The sequence below is a fragment of the Lissotriton vulgaris genome, chromosome 9 (genome assembly GCF_964263255.1).
Source record: "Lissotriton vulgaris chromosome 9, aLisVul1.2, whole genome shotgun sequence".
NCBI classification, from domain to species: domain Eukaryota; kingdom Metazoa; phylum Chordata; class Amphibia; order Caudata; family Salamandridae; genus Lissotriton; species Lissotriton vulgaris.
The window spans coordinates 103,221,536-103,240,127 of record NC_141697.1 but is presented as its reverse complement, the minus strand read 5'-3'; the positions used below and the strand labels follow the sequence as shown (position 1 = coordinate 103,240,127).

Here is an 18,592-nt window from a genome sequence, read left to right as displayed (position 1 = left end):
CTGTGGGTGGAGCCTTGGCCCACAATATGGATCTTTTAAAGAATCGATTACAACAAGCTCCACAGGCATCTTCTGTACAGCCAGACCTAAAAAAGGACTCAATGTGACAAACAAACGTGATGACAGTATACTTTTCAGTTGAAAAATATCCCCCCATATATTCTAGTGCACGCACGAAGTGTCAGGCCAATAGCATGAGATTAGAGGGCTATACTGCTCAGCGTACAGCCAAAGCCAACTTTTTGCATCTTTCAAAGAATTTGTAACATCATGTCAATTGCAGCAGCGTCATCAAGGCAGACCTAAAAATGGAAAATGTATTCATTTCACAGTTTGAAAAGGGAGTCATGCGCGAACAATTTCTTCAATGCTGAAGATTTTCACCATGAAATCAACCATCATCTAGCCATATAAGAGTAAACAAAATTACCCTTCAATTACAAGTTTACACTAAGATTGAGAAAATCCTATACGATTAAAAGGTGTTATTAGACTGCAATAGAGCCGTGATGTACATGCTATGAGATTTGCTCTGCATCACTGCACCCATAGTGAGAGCCTTGGTCGTCAGTCTGAACTGGTTTGTGAGGTGTGTGAACGTTTACTAAAAATATTTATTGTCTACTGTGGGAAAGACTTCCGTAAGTGGATGCAGTCATGTAGATCTTTCTGGAGCACGCATTGTTCTTCTCCGAGACTTGTTTGACTGCCCAATAACATCCGTTACCCTGGATCCCTCCTATATTTTCGATCAAAGTCTATCTGCCACCTGGACAGGACATCGGTTGCTCTACCCGGATACTTTCGCATCTCCAACCACCAATCTTTGCGGGCACGTGATGTACATAAGTGGCCAAACAAGGTACAAAAGGGGGTGGTGATGGACGGAGCATCTGAACCAATCAAACACTCACACCCAGTCAACAGATCTGGGTTTAATCCATCACCGTGCTTTAGCCCACTCTGCCACCCCAGTTCAGACATGGCCATATGCAAATCAGTCTGACCCTGTGCCTCATGGGAACAGTCCAGCCCGAACTGCCAAGCCATGTCTTCCCTGGACCAGAAACAAGCTTCCGGGGACCGGTTTCTGGCATTCCAGCCGTCTTCAGCCCGGCTTGCTTGAATCCAGTGGCAAAGTGAGCAGGGGACTCACGTCTGAGCATACCCTGCCACACTTATGGAGGCCAAAAGCGGTACAAAAGTGGGCCATGCACAAGCAAACACTAATGTCCTCCTGTCAGAATCTGGGCTACTTTGACACGATTCCTTGGAAATGATCAGAAAACCAAAAGAGTTTACCAACCCAATCAAATCCTCAAGAAGGGAGAGCAACAGATTGGGGTCCACCTTTAGCCTCCAACTATTATCCTCTTAGTGACTTAACTTGGGGAAGAAAAAAAGCAAAGCACTGTGAGAGGAGAGAGTGAAAGAACAACTTCTGGATATTTTCCTGGGTGCAAAAGCATCAGCATTTACTACACTTTTGGAAGCTACCAGACACCGATCTCTCAATACCTGAACGCATTCCTCAACGACAATGAAGGAGTTTTTTGCAATTTTGAGTTAAAGCTTGGTACCGTCAACTCAATGGCGCAGAAATATTTTGTTTGTGCTTCGGACAGTTAAATACAAACGCCAAATAAAAATAGGTAAAATCACTCTCTAAAGGCGAGTGTGAATTTGAGAATTCCCCTTAGTTTGCCATATGTCTGACTGCATTACCACGACAGAAAAGGTGGAAATCGTATTCAGTGAGGTGACTATGGATTAAACTAATTTGCCAGACTCTATGGCTTTACTATTTATTTTCACAATAACATGCCACGGTTCTTATCCTGTTTTCTTGCATGCAATTGGTATCTGGTCGCTAGGAGAAGCGGTCACCTAACACCCTGCAAAGTTTCTCCAGTGGTGGCCTTATTTTTAGAACGGTCTCCTTGGAAACAGTGCAACTTTGATAAGATGCATCAACCCCCTTGCCCAATGCTAGCACACATGTTCAGGTTTAGGAACAGGGGATCTGTCAGATCTTGCTAGATCGGGGTCCTTTGCAGGGACAAGTTGGGTCTTTGGTACCTTCCACACTAAATGTAGTAAAGGAAGAGAAAACATCATTGGATATGGTTAATTTGGTACATTTAGTTAACATTTGCAAATGTGTTCTTTGCACCATGGAATCATATTTGAGGTGTTTTAGTTACACATGGGACCCCACTCAGGGGTGCTCATCTTTCAGTTTGTGATTGCCTTTAACATGAAGCGACAGGCTCTGTTTGTGAGGAATGCAGGTGTATGCAGTGAAAGATGCCACTGATGTTCCTCTACTGAGGATGCATTTTATGGACACCTGTGTGTGTACTACGTCAGTTAGTACAAAAACATGCTTGTGTTGTGTAGTACCGCACTACAAAGGTACCTTTAAAATAGGCTGTGTGGTACAGGGTTGATCAGGCAGGCAAGAACCACACAGCCCAGTAATGGTGCTGCGTGGTGAAAGGGTCATTGTGAAGGTGGCATACCCCCTGGCACATCTCCAGATCTGCTTGCTCTTTCTCGAGTTAGGTACCTGGCGTCCATGTTACATCAAAAGTGAAGTTATTAACAGAAAGATTTCAGGGCAACGTTCAAAATTTAGAAGAAGGCGAACCGTGCTCTTGAGGAGAGTTTAGAAAGAGAGTTCCTTACAATCCTGCAACTTTGATATCTTCATTTAACGTAAGGCACAGACGCGCCAGGGACAAGTCACTGCTATTGGGGCATGTGTGTACATTTGAGATATGAAAAGGCAGGACTAGGGCTACTCGCCATGGAACCAGATCCCTAGGTGGCTCAGTGTCAGCACACTTGCCCTTCTCACTCCCTTCTCCATCACCCTGCCTGTATACTTCATCTTCCGATACCCTATTATGGAAGGTTTAGCCCAGCTACCCACCACGTGCTGAATAGGTGACTCCTGTCGTCTTACGCTAAAGATGCACCTACCTCAATCCATCCATACTGCATGGTCAAAGTCACAAGTATAGGCAGCGACTGTGTTCATCAGATTTATTGCTGGTGGCAACAAACCCACATAAAAATAACACTTCAGGCTAATTTTATATTTGTTTTACCCAAGAAGATATTGGAGCATACTGTGCCTCCAACCCCCACTTGATGCCAGACATCCACTTGGCATTAGGTGATTTAGGCAGGGAGTCAGTGCAAGTTCAACCACCTACACGGACCTCAATGCTTCATAGATTGTGAGAGACACGTACATTACAATCTCCATAGGTGTCAAACAAGGACAAGAAATGGATTTGGGCACATGGTTTACCCAACACCAAATAAGTGCGTTGTTCTGAAAGTTTCTTCGAACCTTCATAACACGTTTCTTAATTTTCAAGACTTTTGCAGGGTTTCCTTCACTTCAGCAGAGGACTTTCTATTGAAGGGGATGCTTACTTTAACACGAGGTTTGGGAATGCCTTCTCATGCTACAATACAGTAAAGGGAAGAGAATATATGCGCCTCCATTCCGTGACCTGGATTGACGCTGCAGGTGTTTGGAAAGTCTAAACAGAAGCCATAGGCACTACTGGATATACATGCAGCTGGAGTTCCTGTTCTCCGGCTACAAGACTTTTCTGCAGACGCCGCAGCTTGTACACTGGTGTCTCTGCTCACCTGGAATAGAGATTAATATCAACATATCTGAGCCCTTATATATATTTGGCAAGCTTTTACTGAGCACATGTCCGCCCCCATTGTGCTTGGACAACAGCCACTATTATACCATCAAACATATTCTTGGCTTCTATGCTCATCTCAAAACCCAGAGAGTGAAGACGGAAAAGGCTGATTTATGATCTGCTTGCTAAGTTGAAAACGTGGGTGTCAATAATAGATTATTGTAGGCGTTGATGTGTTTACTGAGTGCACTATTTATGATCTGCTTAAAACAAGCTTCCGAGACGATATTGGAATAGTTACTGCTTTGAAAATATATATTATTAGGTATAAAGTACCCCCTGCTATACATTTTAATGATATTGCAAGTCACCAAGGAGTTCCACAAACAAGAAGAAAGATTCTAGCTTTTCAATATCCAGAGGAGAGCAAATTCAAACATTCTCTCTGCTTGTCATTGTAAGCTACTAAAATAGAGCAGAACAAATAAAAATAATGTTCATTTTTTTGAGTTAAGCAGCAGCGTCAATTATGCCCCATGGTCTGTTCCTCAGGCAGCAGGCATTGTGACGTCAGAACACAACTGTAATTCTGATACTAGTCTAGCTCTGACTTCTTTTCTTTATTTCGGGGACCTGATGCATCACCAATTATCAAGGAATTGGTGACTGCTGTTTATACAGGAATTACAGAATCCCAAGTGTTATATATGTCTTAATTTGGGTTTCCATGCAATAGTCAGCCTATGAGAAGGAAAAAAAAGTTGCCTATTGCAGTAACCACTGCCACACAATGTGAACCATCAGACTGCAAGCACATTTTAGAATTACTTACCCAATCGTCACGAAGTGCAAAGACACAGGCCTCAACCCAGATAGCACAGAACCTCATACTTACAGTTGAAGCCGCCAGGAATGAGACTATTATTAAACGCTCAATAACAGCTGTTTCCCTAAAACCATGGTTACATATTGCACATTGTATATGCAGCATATATATATTTCTAGACTCAATTAATAAACGGCAAATGGAAGTGAGAACTCTGCTAGTTCCCATCCAATAATTCTGCGGGACAACTATCTACGTGCTCCTGCGAGCATGGTGTGTATGTGTAGCATGTGACCATCTGTGACTGTTTCTAGACATGCGCAGTGCCTAAACCTTCAGGCATTGTAATATTAAACAAACCATCACAGGTTAATAAGGGTGACATTGTTTTATAAGACTATTCCAAGTGTCTTTCACGAATTCCCACAAAAAAAATCACCACTCCTATAAATTACTGATAGATGTCAAAACATTGGGAAGAATTGCATGGTTTGCGTAACATAGAAACAGGCATATTGCGCAATATCCATCACAGCCGAAAAGCTGTCTCACGGGGTTCAGGTGACCACGTCTATAGCATTATAGAACATTACTCATTTTACATCTTATTTACATGTGTTATGTAAAGGGCTTCTGCACCCCATACATGAGTCTAAAGGTGCCTTCACAGCATGTATGCTCAGACGTGAGTCCTGTGCTCTCCATGTCACGGGAATCAAGCTATCCTGGAGATGATGGCTGATAGCCAGAAACCGGTCCTAGGATGCTTGATTCCGGTCCAGGGAAGACATGGCTTGGCAGTTCGGGCTGGACTGTTCCCATGAGGCACAGGGTCAAGACTGATTTGCATATGGCCATGTCTGAACTGGGGTGGTGTGGTGAGCAAAATAACGATGGATTAAACCCAGATCTGTGACTGGGGGTGAATGTTTTTCCCATTGTGCAACATTCCGTCCATCAACTGTTGTTTTTGCATTTGTCACCCCGAGTGGGACGGGTATGCTCAGACGTGAGTCCCGTGCTCTCCATGCCACTGGAATCAAGCTATCCTGGCGGATGAAGGCTGATAGCCAGAAACCGGTCCTAGGATGCTTGATTCCGGTCCAGGGAAGACATGGCTTGGCAGTTCGGGCTGGACTGTTCCCATGAGGCACAGGGTCAAGACTGATTTGCATATGGCCATGTCTGAACTGGGGTGGTGTGGTGAGCAAAATAACGATGGATTAAACCCAGATCTGTGACTGGGGGTGAATGTTTTTCCCATTGTGCAACATTCCGTCCATCAACTGTTGTTTTTGCATTTGTCACCCCGAGTGGGACGGGTATGCTCAGACGTGAGTCCCGTGCTCTCCATGCCACTGGAATCAAGCTATCCTGGCGGATGAAGGCTGATAGCCAGAAACCGGTCCTAGGATGCTTGATTCCGGTCCAGGGAAGACATGGCTTGGCAGTTCGGGCTGGACTGTTCCCATGAGGCACAGGGTCAAGACTGATTTGCATATGGCCATGTCTGAACTGGGGTGGTGTGGTGAGCAAAATAACGATGGATTAAACCCAGATCTGTGACTGGGGGTGAATGTTTTGCCATTGTGCAACATTCCGTCTATCAACTGTTGTTTTTACAGTTGCCTCATGCCAAGCACTTGCCAAACAGGGCTTTAAGTGGGCCGGGTCTTGTCAGTGCTGAGCACCAGCAGTTCTAAAGAGCAGGTGCTGAGACAGGTCCCTAACAGGCTCTCTGTTTTTACCCTCACCATCAGGGTAAAAAAAAAATCTTAACTCTGCAGCATTACCACCTATCACAGTCTCTAATGTAATAACATAATATTTCTTTCACAGTCTCATAATTTCAGAACTGAAGCATTTTCAATGTTCTATACAACGAAGCCATAGTTGTTGCTTGTTCATCTTAGGAAACTAACAATCATTGACAAAGCCAATAGTTCTGGCTTCTTGTAGGTGTAATGTTACTTGTTGTATCATATATCTGGATGCAATGACAGAAGCAGCAAAATACCAGTCAGGGTGGACACTATGCTAAACACAGAATTTAGCCTTACGTTTTTTAAGCCACGCCGTCAATTAGATCGTCCACGCCCCTTGGAGAGACCCTCACCCCATTTTTTGTCTTCATATTTTCATTCCCTGTCTAACAATGTACAGGAATGAAGACCACGAACACAGAAACTATTTTGTGTGACTTCACTTGGAGTGTGTGCCAACCACTGGCCTCACAGCCCAGGGATCCATGGAATCAGAGACAATGGCACAGCTGGTACACTCTGCTCATCGCCACAGCAGCGCGGGCTGCTTAGAATTCCATCCCGGAGACCCACAGGCCACCGCGGCATGCCCGGCCCTACAAACATCTCAGGACGGCGGCCACCAGACCCTACGCCCAAATATTACCGGGCCCTGAGCTTGCTTTTATTTCAAGTTCTCTAAATAGGGCATGGTGGCATGTCACCCTAACTATAGCAAGCACCACGCATACGTGAAATAACGAGGGCGTGAAGTAAGAGCGGAGGTTGAACGGATTGCAGAGCGAGACAGTATGAGGCTAGATTCCGTTCACGCCGTCTCACCCCTGCAGGAAGTTCACGGCCTGTCATCTTTCCAGATTTCCGGAGAACAGGTGGCGGCGAGACCGGCAGAGAGCACATGCACGCCCGGCATGAAGAAACGAGTTCATTCCACTCCACAACACTGGGAGTCAGTGCACACCTTACACGCGCAAACCAAAACATACATGCATTTTAATGCCCTGTGAACAAAACACTGAGAATATAAACTAAATGTAAATAGAGCAAAAACAGCAATGCTAAAATCCCAGGGTACAAATTTCCGAATCCCACCAGCACAGTCTACAGGTAAATCTATACTCTGTATAGGTGTGATGAAAACATTGCTGCGTGACACAAGTCTTACAACAAGTTTGTGAGCGTGTACACGGGAACCTACTACATTGGCATTTCCACCGGGTAAAGGCAAACACCCAAAAACAAATCACAGCAAAGACTAAACTATCAACACACCTCCGAAAGACAACAGTGGCTGCCTCAACTCTATGAACAGAAATGATGGTTGTTAGTAAGAAATGCCCTCAGGGTCAGTCAGCACGTGCCCAGGCCGGTCTGGTGCCACCTTAATAGTTACAGCTTCGATGGCATGCCCGCTCAATGATCGAGAGGCCCTTCCAATGGTCGGAGCATGTGCCATGTCTTCTCAGTGCCCAAGAGCGATGCCCTCGGAGCTCAGAGCAAATCCGTCACCCACGAGAAGGAGGGTGCCCCCTCGATGGGCACTGCGGTGCCAAGTAAGCGTATCCAACCCAAAGAGATTGAACAAATACATCCTCATACAAGAGAAGTAGCACAGGTAAAAACATCTATAGAAGAGGCTGTGGAAAACAGTTCATTGTTAGAATCTAAACATTTAGCCATAAATATGTTCTGTATTGGTTGAAATGTCAAAACGGCAGCTGGTCAGATGCTGCTCAGGTGGCATCAGCAAGTTGATCGCGTGCAGGGGATTCTAGGGTTGCATGTACCCCGTCCAATGACCTCCACATCTTCCTGGTCACAGTGCTCCATGTTAAATCATTTTTCTAGCCTAGAGCTGAGCAGCATATAGCTGATTTTGTGCACAAAAGAAAGCTGTTGACCTGGGAAACATCAGCCATGGCTTGGGAGCAGACACTACTGCTAACCTCTGGCTCCCAATCCGGCCCATTACCCTTGGCACCTTCCAGGTCTGTACTCACCAGCCACCACCCAGGACACCACCTTTTGGCTGCCTACCACAAGCTGGCACGTGGTGCTTCACCTCTAAAGGGGTCTTGATTTCTCATACAGACATTGAACTTAATCACCAACAAGCATATCCATCCATCTCAACGTCTTAAGGGCCTTTTCTAATATCTGAACACAGATTATACGCTGACTCCTGGTGTGAGAACTCGTAGCATCTTCACTTCATGGATTCTGATACTGGGTATCCCTTTATCAGCTGCAAGGACTTTTTTGTCAACACAACGGGCCTTTGGATCTTTTTCGTGATGGGTACCACAACTTAAAGGGCATGATTGGCATCAGGTGAAGGGTACACCCCTTGTTGCTACTTTTTACTGACAACAAAACGGGGTCGCTTGCACTCTAGACTCTAGTCAACATCCCAATATGAAGGAGAACTCTGTGACTGGCTGATTCTATGTCGTCCACGCGGACAGCCTTCTCCGCAGATAAAGTGGTCAATGAGGGACCACCAGGGTTCTGCACCTCGTCTGCGCTGGGTCTGCCTTCACAGTAGGTGCACGGGATCGGATTTATGGCACGGCGGGCATTGAGAGGGGCTGTCATGAGTGTAGTTCTAATAGGCTCAGGTTCCCCGCCCTAGCACGCCAGAGGTTCTGAGAATGCCGTTCGCGTGGACATCCCCAGCTGCTGGGTTTCTTGTTCCCTTCCCAGCTCCTTGTCTGGGAATGAAGTGACCGGCTGTACCTGCATGAGCGCTAACTATGTCAGTTGGCACTACCTTGAATTGTTTAAGATATTTCTATAGAAGGACAAAGTCCCTGGGGACCACGGACCACCATACATAATTCGATAGAATGCACTGGGACAGGCGACCAGATTAGGGATTACACAGCATAATTCACAAGACATGACACATCACAAACAGGGAAGTGAACCATAACAGTATCAGTGATAATTTGACCTTATGGAGGAGCAAAATAACTGACTCAGCAGTATAATCCGGGGTGCAGCTCCCGATGCTCATTTTATCCCCAGGTTCACTCTTGAGTGTTTTCCTCTCACCTGCATACATGGATGCTGGTTAAAGTGCACATGTGAGGTAAATCTCAACATATGAGTATAGCTGGCCGGAGGGTACCACTGTATGAGCCTTTCCACTTGCCCAGGCAGCTGGCTCGCCTGCCCTGTGCACACATGGGCGCTCTCCAGGGCTGGCTGCAGTTGGTGCTGGTGTTGCCAGTACAGACTGCAGCTTTGAGTGTCAGTTCTTATCTTGGGCACCCATGGGTGCTCCTATACGGGGGTCTACAGTCAGTGCTTGCATACCATCAGGGGTGCTGACTCGCACACATGGTGCACCCAGGGGTGATGGTGCACTTGTGGTGATAGTTCTTTCTCCGGATCTGGGTTGCTGTCTTCGGGTAGAGCTAGGGCGGATGGATGACATGAGTGTAAAGTGCAGCACAAGGAGACGGGTCTTACCTGGGGATGCAGCTGGGACTCGAGCCGTCGATTTCCCAAGTGGCGAAGAGGTTCATGGGGACGGGTCTGTTGAGGGCTCCAGTGCCGGGGAAGCTGAGCCTGCCCCGCTCCGCCATGGTGCCGGGTGCTGCCCGGAGGCTCCGGCTGTCCTAGGCTGGTGCCGTGCAGGGTCCGCTCCTGGCAGTGAGGTAGCGGGTCACATCTCCCCGTACGAGGCGCAGAGCACCAGCACCACCCGTGCTCTGCGCTCACAGCCCGGCCAGCCCTGTCTGCTGCTGCTGCTGCTGCAGCGGCGCGCGCTCCCTCACCAGCGCGAGACCGTCCCGCCCAGCACGCGCTCCTGGAGGATTGACTACGGTCGCAGGTCCTCGCGCACCACCGGAGTGCACGTCCCCGCGATACAGAGAACACGATTGGACAGCAAGCTCCTTTCTCTGTTGAGTCTCATTGGTTGGTAGTTCTCCTCTTGCTCGCAACCCAAAGGCAGTTCAGACAGCAGATTGGGGGTGGGCGGGGCGTTGAGCAGTGCCCCACCCCGTCCCTGACCAGTTGGGCGGAGCTTGGGAGTTGAGACCCAAAACAATTGATCCTTGGGAACCTTTGCCTGGACAGAGTATGGAGGGTTGATTGGACGTATACCGGAAATGACGCCAAGGCATTCCAGAGGAAGGTTCTGATTAACGGTCGTGTTTGCCTGTCAACGCTTCAGGAAAACTATCCTGGCCGTTCTAACGCCAGGAAAAGTAGGAAAACCTTTAAAAAAAAGGCAGGAAAAAAGTCGAAGACGTTCAAAAGCTGCGGGTAGCTTGAGAGAAAAACGCTGCGAAGGGAGCAAGAGAGCAGGTACAAAGAGCCAGTCTTCACAAGCGGTCAGCAAGGGCGATAGGCTGTTAATCATGTCAATTCCGTTCTCAAACACTCATTACCGCGTCCCCCAAGGATTTGGAAATCTTCTCGAAGGTTTAACTAGAGAAGTTTTAAGAGAACAACCAAATGATCTCCCTGCTTTTGCTGCAATGTATTTTACAACATTACTAGAACAGCGAGAAAAAACGGACTTTGATCCAGCCGAATGGGGAGCTAAATCAGAGGACAGATTTTATAATAGCCACGCGTTTATGGAATCTTCGGCAAGTGGGAGCGAGGACGAATTTGGTGAAAGTCCCACGATTGTTTCGCTTGAGGAGGCAATTGAAGAGACCCAAATTGAGGAGGATCAGCCATTTGAGGAATACAGCGAGTGGAGTGAACAGTTTCAGGAGCCTGATACTGAAAATGACCTCATCAGAAACCAGGCTGCCGTGATAATCCAGTCTTACATCAGAGGGTTTCTTGCTAGAAAACAAGTACAGAAAATGAGGGAAGGTTAAAACACAATGGAAATGGAAAGCGAAATCAACTGCATTTTGAAGAAATAAAGGAAGCTCATACATCTGCTAGCCTTTTTTTTAATATGCAAAATAACAATCGAGGGACATTGACAAGTATGTATTGTATCCGAATGCCAAAATGCAGATGGGTTTAGTGATCGTTTAATAAACACGTTTTTTAAATCTCAGATGGTAATCTCATGAGTAATCTTAAATTGCCGGTTAGACCTATGATTTACTTCTTTCCCTATAACGTTTGTCTGATTCATACTCTCTTCCCAGGGGTGTGGAATTTAATAAAATATCTACTTGTCCATGTGGCAGGTTGCTTCATAAATCTATTTGCCCTGTAACAAAAGCCACTTGTTCCTTTTGTGCATGTAATGCAGCAACAAATTATGGCAGCAATCTCATTATATAAGAGCTCTGAAATATCCTCTCTGATTATGCCATGACTTCTTCCATAGTAGGGTTTGAATACTAGCAATTCCCCTATGTTGCCATGTTTCTGCAGATGTACATGGGGCTGAAGGTAGAGGTAAGCAACAGTTTCAGGGTTGGAATACCATTTTGAGTGTGTGCAAATGTACTAACTTGCATGTTTTAAAGGTTTTCACTAACTCTTCTCTAATCTTTTCCCGTACTGAGAAAGATTGGACATTTACTCCTGACAATGGCAGATATGAAACTTCTTTCAGGGATGGGAAGAAAAGTGGTTAGAGGAAAAGTGAACTTGCAAACACTCAGATTTTCGCATGAGCAAATCTACACCTGGGTATTTGCTCATGCTGAAATACAGTTCACAAATGTTTTCTAGAAGTACTATTTCTTGGCCTACCTGTGTAAAGTCCTGTGAATTCACAAAGTAGTATATCTGCACTTAATGCAAGGACATGGGTGCACCTTTGAGACTTTATTTAATAATTGGGCCCCTAATTAAGTCTGGCGTTAACCATGACCTTTTGTGTGTATTAAAATGCATTCTCTCTCTCTCTCCTAGCTTCACTGTTAGAACAGAATGGTGTCACTTTCACAAGGAGCATATTATCACACAGTCGTTTTGTTCAGTGCGAGGAACTACTGTGGCAATGTGTGCTTTTGGAGACCAAAACAATTTTTGCTTTTGCCAATGTTTGTTATAATTGTGAGGACCCAGCAGTTCCCACACTAATAAGGTTTTACAAAAACCATGCCAAAACAAGTCAGTCATTGACAAAACCAAAAGGCTGACCAACAATTTCAGACCCACTGGCTTTACCAATGCTTGTTTATTTTTATGTTTCCCATAATCTTATTAAAAACGGTCACACTGATTTTCCATCATACATTTCTTTGGGAAATACTAGCATACATCATTACATTTTACTAAGTGATGTTGCAAAGAAAGGGTGCCTAAAATTTTACAGTAGTTTAGCGAAATGTTTTAGCATTTTTAGTGAACATTTTATTTTGAAAGCAAAGAATCATCAATATTGCTTTCAAGCTTCTGCAAATATTTGCATCTAAGCAGAGCGCATTCTGGGAGTAGTATGCATAGCCTCATATTGCTAAACATTGAAAACATGTGTAGATGTTTTTATACTGGAACAACTGTTAGTACTGCAGTCTGAGGTTACAACATTTACTTCGAGTGCTCATCCTAATAATAAAGGCTTTCCATTAATGAACCATAAATACAAGTTTGAACCGCATTAAGACCTGGACACACATATTACCTTAACTGCAGTCAATGCATTTCCCTGATCTATAAAGTGGTACTGTAAACTTGCAGCCAAAGGGTTTGTGCTGTAGGGGGTTGGGTCTACTTGTCCCAAGGATAAACTACACATGAAAACTTGTTGCCCTGGACCCAAAACAATATTTCCTGGACGTCGGGCTATAGGAATTCCACATCCCTGCTTCACATTTTGCCTTGACTAGGCCTGACTGCCCTTTTGGTTTTAATGTCGCAGTTGGAAACACTGAAAAACTCCACCCTTTACTAAATATTGTTTTCCGTTTTGTCCATGTATCTTGGCAATCGAACGAACCAGTGTCGTGCAGTGAGCAAGTCATGGCCTCATCTTTAAGCAGTAATTACGATCCATGCTAATTGGATTTTGGGGATAGGAGTTCCATTTATGAGTTCACGTACTTCAAGGATAAGTATGGGGGCTTCATGCATTTTTTTTATCTGAATTCACTACGGATGTGCACTGTAAACAACATCGGGCATCTCCTTAGCACTAAGCTTGAAGTACAAATAATGTGTTGTCAGGAATTTAAAGCCCCGTTCTGTCGGTGGTAAGTCCATGGACCATGCCTCAGTACCCGGGATCCAAATCAAGTAGTCCCAGTCACTTACATTTAGGGACCATTAACCCTTATTGCTCATCCAGGTAACTGCATTGGTGAATATGGATTCTTCCACTCTAATAAATAGTGGATTTGTTCTACCTTTAAACTATTGCAGCCTAAATCCCTGTCAGGCTGATTCTCTTGGGGATGGTCCTAGATTGTTTTCAGCTGAGAACACTACCAACATCACCCTCGTTCTTAACACTAATGAAATAAGATGATTTCGAGACCGTAAGTAGGCTAGGGAGTTGCTGACCCCGAGAACTCAAAGTAAGTGTTTTCCACCTCATGAACATACTGACATGGGTTATTTAGGTTAACTTCATATGTTTATTCACAAATAATAATGTCCCAACCATAAAACTATCCTGTATTCCAACTCATCTGAACTTAACTGCCTCTTTCTTACCTTCTAATTCCAACTGGTCATTACACACACCACATTCGATGTTCTTGTTTGTGTTCCGCAAACCCCAGATATCACACATTCCCATCCTACAACATAATGCAGCAAAACTTCCATTACAATGAAAGATCATCCTGTAAACGTAATGTTGCATAATTAATAAAAGGAAGTCCTGAAAGCATTACATAGTAATAAAAAAGTTACACAGAATGGAAATATGAGTTCACATGTTACAGAATAGATCTATCATGTTTTATAATCATCCAAATTCTTGGGGAAAGTTAAAATTGAAATATGAGCTTATTCCTTGTTCCTATGGGATAGTTCTATCATGTTTTATAATCCCCCAAACCCTTAAGAATTATTCTATTTCTGTTACTCTTTTTGAGCTCTTTCTTTTCCAACAGTGTTACTTTTGTCCCTCTCTCTTCCACATTATTTCCAGTTCTTTTTATTCTCCCTCGCTTCTCATTTGAACACAATCGATCTGTTGCGATGCCAAATGCATGAATGATCCTTCACTTCATTTGTAAACAGGCTGATCATTCTGCTGGGCTTTGAAAACATAGGGTTCTCGTTACTACTCACAGGTTTTATATGCAAATCCAATCATTCTCCTTGACCCTCGTCTTTGTCACTGCTCTTTTCACATCAAACCTCCCCTCTCCTTTGCTTTGAACAACTCTTTTTTTTTTTTTTCCTCCAGTCATACTGAACCCCATCCACCCTGATCCTGGTGGATCAACCCTGATGAAACTACACTGTTGGGCTTCCTACCCATGAACAACTCAACATCTCTCTTACCTGTTCTAGACTGTAGGTACACCTCTACTGCTCTTCTCACTTCATCCTTCTATTCTCTTCCATTGTCTTTTGTCATCGCAGTGGTCTTTTATGACTGTTCAAGTGTTATACCATTCCATTTGCTTCTGGATGATACAACACTCATTTTTTAAGTCTAACCACATTCTCTCTGGACACCAATTGTACTTCATTGTCTTTTAAGATTATTTTGTGTTTTCTTTCTCTGCCAAAGACATTTTCAAACACTCTGTGACATGTCTAGTCTCTACTGCATATGTGCAGGGCACCACGGCTACTAGGCATAAATGTGTATCGGAGACATAACCTATACTTGTCTTCTTACCTCATGTACAGGTCCTACTATGCCTAGCTCAACGTCTTACCTTGGAAGCATAGGTAACTCGTAACCTGAGTTGGTGTAGGTTCATTCCAGCTTAAGAATGTTCCCTATGTCATTTTGAATGTTTTGTGAAAGTTCTGCGTAGGAGTTAGGCATGAGTCAGTTGGTTAGGTAGCTGGCCTGTGGGGAAAGGACTGCATGAGGCCGTTTTACATTGAAAAAACTGAAGTGTTTTAACTTTGCTTTGTGGAGCATTGAGTTTTTACAAGATTTTGGTGACAATCACCAGCTCAGCTCCCAAGAGGGCCTGCGATCCAGTTAACTTAGTCGTGTGTGCCTTGTTCAGCAAGGGCTCATTTGAGATCACCCACATGTGCCTGAAGGTATTATTTGGCTGTGACAGACTGGCTAAAAGGAGATGAATCCCTGTGTGTACACCGCTTCCGTCTGAGGCTGTGGAGGCTAAACGTTGTCGGGGCTGTCGGCTCTTCCCTGCTATCGCTTGCCCGTGCCTATAAGCCGCATTTAGCAGCTTTACACGCTCGCTGTGAGCACCCTCGTGGTCTGTTGACTGCCTGGGAAGGCAATCGCGAGCATGTACAACTTGCTCTCCGTTTCGGACTGCAAGCAACCACCTCACCTCTGCACATCTACTGAATGACCCAAGCACAGCACTCACAAGTGCGTGCAACTCTCACCTGGTTTAATGCACCAGTAACATTGAGACTTTAATAAGTTAGTCTCACCCTTGTCAGAGAACACCTGGCGTCCGCTTTGTCTCACAGACCAAAACCATGCTTTTGGATAGCAACTCCGCTTTCTTCCCAGGCTTCCAAACAAGCATTTGCAATGCAATAGGTCTCGCATTAGGAAAGTTTGAGCTATTGGTATTGTAAATGACACTTTTTTTATTTATGTGTTGGTTTTGAAAATAGGGAAATTAATAGCTTTGTCATTTACAATGACAATAGTTTTAAACTTTGCAAATGTGAAACCTATAGCATTTGTAATGCAATATGTGTTGTATTTACGTGACTTAGATGTATTGATATTACAAATAACAATGGTTTTTACATTTTTTAATAATACTTAAATAAAAGTTATTGTAATTTATAATGGCAATAGCTTAAACTTTTGTAAATAATTTTTGTGAAGATTTTGTTAATTGTATTTTATTGTGACGAAAATCCAAGCACAGAAGTGAAATAACATCTTTTTGTGACATTTGTAATAAAGCTTGAAACATTGAGAGAACATATTTGAACCAGTTGTTGTTTATTGGTTGCACAGATTGATGCTGTGGTGGTGCTGAGTGATGTTGTGGCGGCGACGAGTGATGCTGTGGCGTTCAGTGATGCTGTGGTAGCGCCTAGTAATGTTGTATTTCCCCTTAGTGATGCTGTGGTGGTGCTGAGTGATGCTGTGGTGAAGCGATAGATAGAGTGAGTGCGATAGATAGACAGAGAGAAGGCGATAGATAGATCGAGGGAGGGCGATAGATAGATCGAGGGAGGGCGATAGAGTGAGGGCGATAGATAGGGCGATAGGTAGAGTGAGGGCCTATAGACCGATAGATAGAGTGAGGGCAAAAGATAGATAGATAGAGTGAGAGCGATAGATAGATAGATAGATAGAGTGATTGCAATAGACAGAGAGTAAGGGCGATAGATAGACAGATCGAGTGTATTAATGTTGCATTGAGCAGTGTAAGTATGAGGTGTGTAATTATATGGCACTGAGTGGTATTATGTGGAGAGTATTTACGTTGCATTGAGAAGCATGGAATTATGTGGCACTGAGTGGTATTGTGTGGAGTGTATGTTGTATTCAGTAGAGTGTAATTGTGTGGCGTGTAATTATGTGGCACTGAGTGGTATTGTTTGGAGTGTATGTTGTATTGATAGCAGTGTAATTATATAGCATGTAATCAAGTGGCACTGAGTGGTATTGTGTGGAGTGTGTGTTGCATTCAGTAGAGTGTAATTATGTGGTGTGTAATTATGTGGCACTGAGCGGTATTTGGAGTGTATGTTGCATTGAGTGCAGTGTAATTATGTTGCATATAACTATGTGGCACTGAGTGGTATTTGGAGTGTATGTTGCATTGAGAGCTGTGTAATCATGTGACGTGTAATTATGTGGCAGTGAGTGGTATTTGGAGTGTATGTTGCGTTGAGTGCAGTGTAATTATGTAGCATATGATTATGTGGCACTGAGTGGTATTGTGTGGAGTGTGTTGCATTCAGTAGAGTAATTATGTGGCGTGTAATTATGTGGCACTGAGTGGCCTTTGGAGTGTATGTTGCATTGAGTGCAGTGTAATTATGTAGCATATAATTATGTGGCACTGAGTGGTATTATGTGGAGTGTGTGTTGCATTCAGTACAGTAAAGTATAATTATGTGGCGTGTAATTATGTGGCACTGAGAGGTATTTGGAGTGTATGTTGCATTGAGTGCAGTGTAATTATGTGGCACTGAGTGGTATTTGGAGTGTATGTTGCATTGAGTGCAGTGTAATTATGTAGCATATAATTATGTGGCACTGAGTGGTATTGTGTGGAGTGTGTGTTGCATTCATTACAGTAAAGTGTAATTATGTGGCGTGTAATTATGTGGCACTGAGTGGTATTTGGAGTGTGTTGCATTGAGTGCAGTGTAATTATGTGGCGTGTAACTATGTGGCACTGAGTGGTATTGTGTGGAGTGTGTGTTGCATTCAGTAGAGTAATTATGGGGTGTGTAATTATGTGGCACTGAGTGGTCTTTGGAGTGTATGTTGCATTGAGTGCAGCATAATTTTTTAGCATATACTTATGTGGCACTGAGTGGTCTTTGGAGTGTATGTTGCATTGAGTGCAGCATAATTTTTTAGCATATACTTATGTGGCACTGAGTGGTCTTTGGAGTGTATGTTGCATTGAGTGTAGTGTAATTATGTAGCATATAATTATGTGGCACTGAGTGGTATTTGGAGTGTATGTAGCATTGAGTGCAGTGTAACTATGTAGCATGTAATTATGTGGCACCAAGTGGTATTTGGAGTGTATGTTGCATTGAGCGCAGTGTAATTATGTGGCGTGTAATAGGTGGCACTGAGTGGCATTTGGAGTGTATGATGCGTTGAGCGCAGTGTAATTATGTAGCATATAATTATGTGGGACTGAGTGGTATTGTGTGGAGTGTGTGTTGCATTCAGTAGAGTGTAATTATGTGGCACTGAGTGGTATTTTGAGTGTATGTTACATTGAGTGCAATGTAATTATGTAGCATTTAATTAAGTGGCGATGAGTGGTATTGTGTGGAGTGTGTGTTGCATTCAGTACAGTAAAGTGTAATTATGTGGCGTGTTGCATTCAGTAGAGTAATTATGTGGCGTGTAATTATGTGGCACTGAGTGGCCTTTGGAGTGTATGTTGCATTGAGTGCAGTGTAATTACGTAGCATATAATTATGTGACCCTGAGTGGTATTGTGTGGAGTCTGTGTTGCATTCAGTACAGTAAAGTGTAATTATGTGGCGTGTAATTATGTGGCACTGAGTGGTATTTGGAGTGCATGTTGCATTGAGTGCACTGTAATTATGTGGCGTGTAATTAT

General features: G+C 43.9%; 2 protein-coding genes across 9 annotated transcripts in view; one reads left to right on the top strand and one right to left on the bottom strand.

Moving 5' to 3' along the window:
* PACS2 (phosphofurin acidic cluster sorting protein 2) overlaps positions 1-10,093 on the bottom strand; it is a 521,350-nt gene extending 511,257 nt beyond the window's left edge. For 4 of the 8 annotated variants that reach the window (XM_086937136.1, XM_086937139.1, XM_086937140.1 and 1 more), the window contains exon 1: positions 9,738-9,996. In XM_086937136.1, the coding sequence (XP_086793262.1) occupies positions 9,738-9,853 (116 nt within the window). In that variant the 5' untranslated portion in view covers positions 9,854-9,996. Of the gene's footprint in view, positions 1-9,737 lie in introns of all 8 variants that reach the window. The other 4 variants (XM_086937135.1, XM_086937137.1, XM_086937141.1 and 1 more) reach the window with 4 other exon arrangements.
* Positions 10,094-10,298: 205 nt separating this feature from the next.
* On the top strand, positions 10,299-11,237 carry LOC147689671 (sperm surface protein Sp17-like). Its single transcript, XM_086936576.1, has one exon. It carries the CDS (start codon positions 10,634-10,636, stop codon positions 11,105-11,107), a length of 474 nt encoding a protein of 157 aa, XP_086792702.1. The 5' UTR covers positions 10,299-10,633; the 3' UTR covers positions 11,108-11,237.
* Positions 11,238-18,592: the final 7,355 nt, after the last annotated feature.